Here is an 8,428-nt window from a genome sequence, read left to right as displayed (position 1 = left end):
AAAAGGGATAGGGGAAGGGAAACTTTTTGATAACAGCAGTTGTGGTTTTATTGTGTCCAACACATCAATAAATGAACTTCAAGCCTGAGCCTGTAGGTGCCCTGACTCTCCTTGCCCAGGCCTGGACACCAGCCCTGTCTCGCCTGTTCCAGGGAGAAGGAGCGGATACTGGAGGTGGCCTGACTGCAGTGTCTAACTCAGTGATATGAGCTGTGCACATCAGAAGCACAAAGTGGGCACCGGAAGTTGTGGGTTATAAGCTCACTTGATAGCACAAGCCTCTGATGAAAGGCCTGTCAGCTCCTAGGAAGCTGCTACTGTTTGCCTGGCTCTGTTCAGGCATCTGAGGTAAGGGCTAGAGGCGCGGCTATCCCACCTTCACCGGGGCAGCAGGCATATAAATACAGAGAGAGTATAAATATAAGTCCAGCCACTAGCCAGAAACAACCAGGAGAATGGACATGAGCCCTGTGGGCAGGTCCAGACTGTGCCACTTGCACCATTGGGCAGAGCGCACTCCTGCCCCCTGGTGGTTACAAGAGGCTTCTCCAGCCTCCAGGGCTGGTAGGTATAGCACCTTGAAGAGGTTGGAGCAGGGGCAGACACCAGCAGTAGAAAAATCACAGAGCCACCCGCACCTCTAGGTGACCATCCAAGCTCCTGTCAACTCACAGATGAGAAGACTGATGCTCAGAGAATAGCCTTGCTAAGTCACAGGGCAAGTGACAGCCCAGTCATCACTCCACCACACCTCAACTAATGAATGAGACCTCTGCTCCTGGAACAAACAGGAAGAGGAAGCGAAACAGCTAGGAGACGGATAGAGGTCAAACAGAAAATGCCACTCCCAGGAGCCTGGCTTACCCAGCCTTGGAGAGGCCAGGGGAAAGATCAGGGTGAAGGACGAGGAACCAACCCTAAGCCAGCATGCACAACTGTGTGCTTATAATACCTAGTCACTCTTTTTCAAGCCCAGCCTGGTACTGAGTGTATGTTACTGGCAGGAAATTCAGAGAGCTGGGATCCCTGATAGGAGTCAGATCCTGGACTGGGCACTTTGGCATGACAGCCCTGCTTCCTGCACCAGGCAGATGGAAGGGACGTTAACCCTTGAGTGTCCAGGTAACAGTGTAGAAAATATGATCAGCTGGGGGCGGGGTGGGTACTATTACAGAAGGTCAAGGGGAGGGCCAGCAATCAAGTTCACGTGCACTTCTTGGAGTTAAGAGAGAACAAAAGTGGCACTGGCCTGGACCAGCCCAGCTTCCTGGCCTAGAGGGTCGTTCCCCTGCTGACAGGAAGAACAGCTTGCTTATGCACCCTGTGCTCTCCACCCATCCTGGAATGGGGCTGGAATGGTGAAGAGAGAAGGGCGGCTATTCAGCCATCCAAGGAGCCGCTGCCCTTGTTCTTGCGGCTGAGGGGAAAGGCAGACTTGCTCTGGGGCTGGGTCATCTTGCTGGCCAGGTAGATGAAAGGCTCTAGTAGGGAGCGGCGGTCAGCCACAGACACCTCCCAGAGCTTCACCTTCTCTGACTTGGCCCAATGCTGGGCCACATCAGGGTCTACACGACGCTGTTCCTGCAGGTCACACTTGTTGCCAAGGACCACGATGGTGACCTAGAGGGGACAGACAAGAACAGAGGTTGTAGACATGCAGTGACTCCAGATCAGGAGTAGCTATTAGCTGTTTCTGGCCAACAACTGGGGAGGATGCAGTTCCCAGAGGAATTCTGGAGGACTAGCAAGAGCATAGAACCACAGAGAAGAAAAATTAGAATGAGCTTCATGTGTTAGGAGGGAGCCTATTAAACCAAAGAGAAGACTCTTTGATTGAACTATTTATATCGCCAGCACCTCTTGTGGGGGTTGAAGGCCCTCTCCGATGATCTTCACAGCCTTCTAGCTCCTAAACTACCCCTTGGCAAATGAGCATAGCTGGAATCATGCCAGCATCCCAAAGCCTACCAAGGACCCAAGCTCTTCTACCACTGGTCTCCCAGCAGAAGTCTAGGGCATGTACCTCCTTCTTGTCTTTGGACTTGTCGATCTCCTTCTTAAGCAGCTCGACACGCTGAAACGATTCTCGGCTGTCTGTGCTGTAGACCAGGACGTAGCCATCCGTGCAGGAGAAACAGTGCTTGGGCAGCTCAGCCCCATCTCGGAGACCCCGAGTATCATAGAAACGCACCTGCTCCCGCACCCCTCGGTCTGTCTCGATGGAGCCTACATAGATGTCCTCCTGGGTCTCGATCATCTCTGAACCTGGATTAAAATGAGACCTGAGCATGAATCAAGAGAGATGGGACATGTGAGCGAGGTGGACAGCCTGACACTCTGACCAGATGCAAGGACTGTGGGGCCCTGCAGAGACCAGACTTGAGAGTCACACGGGAGTGACTTTGGGGAATGAATGCCATGTCTTTATCACACTAAGCAAAAGGGCAACACAGAACTGGGTGTGGGAGCTGAATTAAAGCTCTTGGAGGAGGGGAGGCAAGAGCAGAGGCAGGTTGATCTCTGCGAGTTCCTGGCCAGCCTGGTCTGTGCAGTGAGGCCCTCTCAAAGATGACAATAAGGGGGACAGTGATAGAAGCAGTCACCTTACATCCACTTCTGGCCAAGTGCTAGGGGGTGGGTTCTTCTTTATAGATTTGTTCAATGCCAGAACTTGGGGATACAATGTTTTACTCCCCCCCCCCACCTCCATTGCTGGGGTTCAAACCCAAGGCCTAGTACATGTTAGATCAGTGCTCTGAAAGTCAGCTATGCTTCTAGCGCTTATTGTGAGGGTGTAAAAGCAGCTGATGGATGCCCTTTTAGCTTTGGGGTTCAGGATGAGACCAAATCCTACTGCTTCATTCAACGTCTTACACTGGTCCCAGCAACACTCACCCACAACATGGTTCCCGTACAAGAGCTGCTCAAGAATTGAAGTTTTGCCCACAGACGCCTGGCCACACACGACCACCTTGCAGCTCTTCCCCATGCTTAGCTTTCAACCTAAAAGGACAGAAGCAATGTGGTGAGGGAAAACAGATGCCAAACAGCAGACTGGGAAGCATCAGGGATTTAGCACCACCCTGATGTGTTTACTGAACTACTGAGCAGTGAGCTGTAATTAACCTTCTTATCCCAGGAGTGGCCAGTATTTGGCACACAGCAGGTGTGGGGTTAGTGGCACCATAAAGGGGGGGGGGGGCTAGAGAGTAGGATAAAACCAAACAAACAAAAACCCAGCTGGCCTGATTCATTCCTGTGCATAACATGTAAAAGGCACCAATTACTGAAGGATGTTTCTCAAATACTCCAGCTCCGCTTTTTTTTTAAATTTTGGGGTGTTTTGTTTTGAGACAGGGTCACATGTACCCCAAGCTGGCTTCCAGCTGATGAAATAGTTTTACAGGCATATGCACACCAGGCTGTTTTCTCCCTTTAATTCCCGTGAAGAAAGAATCAGGGAGTTAAGGTTCTTCTTGTCATTTCCTCTGTATCTCTGCAGATACAGAGAACAACTTGCTTTTTGGAACGATTAATTTGAATGACAATAAATGCCATTTAACCATTTCCAGTTGAATCCGCGGGTAAAATAAGGATCTGACAAGAAACGGAATCAAGAGAAAAGTGCTTCCGAAAGACAGATTTTACATCCCTTTGACAGGCACAGAGAAAGCTCAGATTTATACTCTCTGAGACTGCAGAGAGAGGTTTTCCTATAGGGAAACTTCCAGACACAGCCACCCGTAGAGCGCCAGTAATCTCCCCTTCCTCCTCCCGCCAGAGACACAGGCCAGTTTCAAAGGGGTCCCAAGCAGAAACCTCTCCAGGACAATTTCCTGTCACCGATCTCCACCCCGTGGTCTGAGCGTTTTAGTAAGCGATACTAGATGCTGCCAGAAGCCGCCGCCACAGACTACCTCTGAAGGGCACCCCTCGGAATCTCTCAGAGACAGACACAAGACAACCAAAGCAAACCAGGAACAGAGACCTATCTGAGCCCCGCCTTCCAGATTCATACCTCCCGGGTCCCGGCAGTACTCCCGCTGTGGTGCCCCCCGGAGTGGGCCGGACCATGGGAGGGGCAGTTCGACTGCAAAGACGGCCCTCTCCCTCTGGGTGGAAGGACTTGCCCTGAGGTCCCGCCCCCAACGTCCGGCCTTCAAGACAACTTCCGGTGGCGCAAAGTGAGCGCTGATCTTACAGCGCCCCTAGAGGCCGGCGGGGAAATGTCCGCCAGAACTTGTGTCTGGGTGTAAAGCTGATGTTCCGGGCTCTGGTACCAAAATGTTCTCTTTCTAAAGGACAGTAACGCTTCGTTAATTCTATCATCTATTCCACAAGCTTTCATTTTCTTTTCTTGGCAGTGCTAGGCTATTAATGGAACCCAAGGTCGTGCACATACTAAGCAAATACTCTTTGAACCTCGACCATTTTTTTCTTTTGATTTTCAAGACAAGGTTTCTTCTGTGTGGCTTTGGCTATCCTTGAAATCACTCTGTAGACCACGATGGCTTCGAACTCACAGAGATCCACCTGCCTCTGCCTCCCGAGTGTTGATATTAAAACGTGGAGCTTTTTGAACTTGGAGGTTCACATTTGTATCCCAGAACTTGAAGGATGAAGTAGGAAGATTTTTTTTTGAAAACAACATAGTCTACACAAAGAACCTGCTTCAAAAACAAAAGCACCTCAAGCACCTACTTTGTCTTGTTTGTGCCTTATGTAGGGCCATATGAAAAGCTACAAGTTAGAGTGATTGGCCATAAAATCACTGTCTAGAATAATTAGACATCCAAACTAGCAATTAAAACAAACCATGATGAATGCTGTTATTGAAGTAGGGTGCGATTAGCACAGCAAAGGGGCATTTAACTTAAAGGCAACAGATACCAAAGAGAAGGGAGGGAAGGGGCATGTTTGTATTCAGGTTTGAAGGGCTGACAAGGTCAGAGATTTCTGTTTTTAAAAAACGTATTTATTTAAATAATTTAACGTATGTGAGTACAGTGTCACTCTCTTCAGGCATGCCAGAAAAGGGATCCCATTACAGATGGTTGTAAGCCACCATGCCATTGCTGGGAATTGAACTCATGACCTCTTGAAGAGCAATCAGTGCTCTTAACCACTGAGCCATCTCTACACCCCTAAGGACAGAGATTTCTGAAGCAGAGGAAATACAACAAGAACCATGACATTTCTTGTATTAAGTCTGAGTTTTCTAGAGTCACAGAATTTAAGGAATGTCTCTATAAATTAAAGGAATTTAGTCTACTGACTTACAGTCTGTATTCCAATTAACCCAACAAGGGGCAGCTCTGGATGGAAAGTCCAAGAATCTAGTAGCTACTCAGTCCCACGAGGCTAGTTGTTTCAGCTAGTCTTCTGTATAAGCTGGAATCCTGAAGTGGTAGGTCCCAACAGATGTGCTGGCAAGTCAGTGCAAGCAGGCGAAGAAGAGTGAATCTCCCTTCTTTCCAACCACCTTAGGTAGGCCTCTAGCATAAGGTTTGGCCCAGATTAAAGGTATGTGCCATTAGGTCTGGATCTGGAACTTGCTTTGTTCCAGGCTGACCTTGAACTCAAGAGATCTGTTTGCCTCATTCTCCAGGGATTAAAGGTGTGTACTACCTTGCTTAGGCCTCAGCTTTTCCTGGCCTCTATGCCTCTAGCTCTCCAAGTCAAGATCCAGGTCAGAAACCTGTGTCTTCCATCATCAAATCTAGATCAAAGGTGTGCCCTCCATTTCTGGATTGTAGTCCATTCCAGGGGTAATCAAGTTGACAAGCAGGGACAGCCATGAGACAGAGGAAATACAATAGGATTTATGACATTTCTGGAACCATAAATCCCTAGGGTCTCAGTATTAATTGTAGAGACCAGCCAAATAACCAGGATGACTGGGAGACCAGAGACCAAATAGCAGCTATTGGTAGGCTTGGTGCAGGGAAATGACTTACTCTATCCACTTTTGCAAGGAAGGTCATTCTCTCGGAAGAGCCAAGACATGACAAAGACGGAACAGGGTCAGTTCGGAGACTATTCGCAGCATCTGAGTTTGTTTGCTTCCCAAGTCAAGACTTTGGGATGAAAAGGAGGCTTAGGGACGTGTGGCATGAAGACAGAAAGAGCCTGGTGACAAGGTTGCAAGCCAAGGGCAGTTCTGGGGACTGCATGATTTACCCCCAAGTTTCATGTGCTGACCAGCTGAACAGAAGGAAGCTAACGTAAGGAATTCAGGAAGGAATAAAAATTTGCCTTCTTTTTCTGCCGTTGAGAGATGGATGAAAGCAAATTCAATACATCTATTAATGAAGGCAGTGGTTCTCAACCTGTGGGTCATGACCTCCAAAAAATACATTACACCTCGTACCAGTAGTAAACTTACAGTTATTAAGTGACAACAAAAAAATAATTTTCTGGCTGGGGATCACCACATGAGGAACTGTGTTAATGGGTCACAGAGTTCCAATCCACTGAGGCCCAGCTATCATTCTCTATCCAGTGGCCCCTGTGGTTTCCGATTCATCAGCAATGGTAAGGGCCTACAAATGAGGTTGGGGACTTTGACAAACAAATTTCCTTAAGGGAAGGAGCATAGACCCTTTTTAAATTCCATTGTCTTATTTTCGTTCCTTTTGGCTTTAAATTACAATCTCAAGGTCATCTCCTCCGCACATTTAACCCCAAAGGGCCCCAATTTAATACAAGTAAACACTGTTGTGTGTGGTAGTGGTATCACAGAGATGATTAAGCTGTCTTCCTGATCCAGACCGCATTTGGTCCGACAAGCGTGCTGGGTAGAGTTTATGAGATATAGGAGTACTGGAGACACCAAGGAAAAGGGACCTCACCCCATGAGCTGCCTTATAAACTCCGGGGCAGGGGCTGGGGCGCCATGTCATCCTTTCTAGGCTTAACGCTGAGATGGCACTCCCAAGCGGCTGACATGAAAGCAGCCTCATAAAAGGGTTCGCGTCATTGGGGTGATGAACCAGTTGGTGCTTAGAGATCCGTGGAGGATGAAAGGCGCAGGGTGAAGACGCCCTGCGTTCCCCTCGCTTGGTTGGGCAGGGCTTCTAGTAACTGATGAAAGCTGGGGGGACTGGGCTCAAAGTAGCTCTTCATGCCTTTCCTGGGAGGAAGCTGTGGACACACTGCAAAGTCGGGAAGGTAGTCTTGGGGAGGGAGGGGGGGTTCCTCAAGAGTCTTTGGGGACCTGGTATCCACCCACCCGGGACTTCCAATTCTAAGCCTTGCCGGAGACCCGCTAGGATTGCTAGTTGTTATGGCAACCGGGCTGTCGGGATATTGAGGCAAGCTTAGGCCTAGAGAGGCAACATCCTTCTGTACCCTCCTCTTACCCACGGGTAAAGTGGCGCCCCCTACGCTTAGGAACCGTCCCTGGGCCCCCGCCCCAGCACGGAGACCACCGTGGACCTCCAGGGATGGGAGGCCGCTCTGGCCCCAAGCGGAGCATCTCGTTGGTAGACGGGCTCGAGGGAGTCCCTCTGGGCGCGGAGCAGCCGAGCGGCTCGATGCTCCGACCGGAAGTGCTCTTCACCGCCTGCCTCCCACCCGGCTCTCTGGTCCCGGCGGTAAGATGGCGGCTACCGCGGAGTGCGATGTGGTAATGGCGGCGACCGATCCTGAACTGCTGGAGGACGAAGAATCAAAGAGGTAACCAAGTGGTAGAGTCATGGAGGAGGCGAGCTTGCAACTGGTGGCTTGGGGAAGGTCGACTTGCCAGCGAGGCCGCCCCCAAATGTAGAGACGATGCCTCTCCTGCAGACACCCCCCCCCACCTGAGCTGGAGTCGACATAGACTCCCCCCCCTGCGAAGGGGCTCACTTAGGGGGTCTGTTACTACCTTCTGCTTCCGCCTAGAGGGGAGCTTGAGAACATGGTCTTGTTCTCTGGGGAGGAAGGTCTTCTTCTTAGATCGGGTCTCTGGGGGGGAGGGGGGAATTTCAGAGATCGGCTGCAGAGTGGGGGAGGCGTCGCGGCGTCTATGACGACTTCCTTAACATAGCCCGACCTCCGCCTGCTCTGGTTAACTTGTGTGCATTGTTGTCTGTTCTTACTGTACGTCTCCAAAGTCCGCATTCTCCCCTTCACTGCCTTTTCCTCACTAATTACACTTAGTGGTCTTTAATGTGGGTCTGAGGCGATCGTATGCCTACTGTATGGACCTGGTCGCCCCCTGATTACCGTAGAAGTTTAAAATGAATAGTCAGAAGGGCGAATGAGGAGCTTGTCTCTGGCAGTACTGGTCGGACTCTTCACCATTCCTCCCAAGAGCATTCTTAAGCTCAGGGAGGACAGCTGTTTAGGTGCAGTTGGCACTGCTGGGCAGCTGCAGTAGCTCGAGATTGCCAGTCTGGCCTGGCCTAGGGAGCTGCTGAGTGAGTGGTTTTTCTAGAACATTCGT

At 50.1% G+C, this 8,428-nt stretch overlaps 2 protein-coding genes across 2 annotated transcripts in view; one reads left to right on the top strand and one right to left on the bottom strand.

The window, feature by feature from the left end:
- Positions 1–49: 49 nt before the first annotated feature.
- NKIRAS2 (NFKB inhibitor interacting Ras like 2) lies at positions 50–4,134 on the bottom strand. The gene is made up of 4 exons (XM_080923401.1): positions 4,019–4,134; positions 2,896–3,003; positions 2,024–2,265; positions 50–1,620 (listed from the first exon to the last, which is right to left on the bottom strand). Exons 2-4 carry the CDS (start codon positions 2,987–2,989, stop codon positions 1,381–1,383), a joined length of 576 nt encoding a protein of 191 aa, XP_080779527.1. The 5' UTR covers positions 2,990–3,003; positions 4,019–4,134; the 3' UTR covers positions 50–1,380.
- A 3,273-nt stretch (positions 4,135–7,407) lies between these two features.
- The window catches only part of DNAJC7 (DnaJ heat shock protein family (Hsp40) member C7), a 32,748-nt gene continuing 31,727 nt past the window's right edge, over positions 7,408–8,428 (top strand). The window contains exon 1 of the mRNA XM_080922657.1: positions 7,408–7,677. Within this exon, the coding sequence (XP_080778783.1) occupies positions 7,601–7,677 (77 nt within the window). The 5' untranslated portion in view covers positions 7,408–7,600. The remainder of the gene's footprint in view (positions 7,678–8,428) is intronic.

Source organism: Micromys minutus (genome assembly GCF_963924665.1).
Source record: "Micromys minutus genome assembly, chromosome: 10".
In the NCBI taxonomy this organism is placed as follows: Eukaryota; Metazoa; Chordata; class Mammalia; order Rodentia; family Muridae; genus Micromys; species Micromys minutus.
This window is presented reverse-complemented; position numbering and strand designations above follow the sequence as displayed.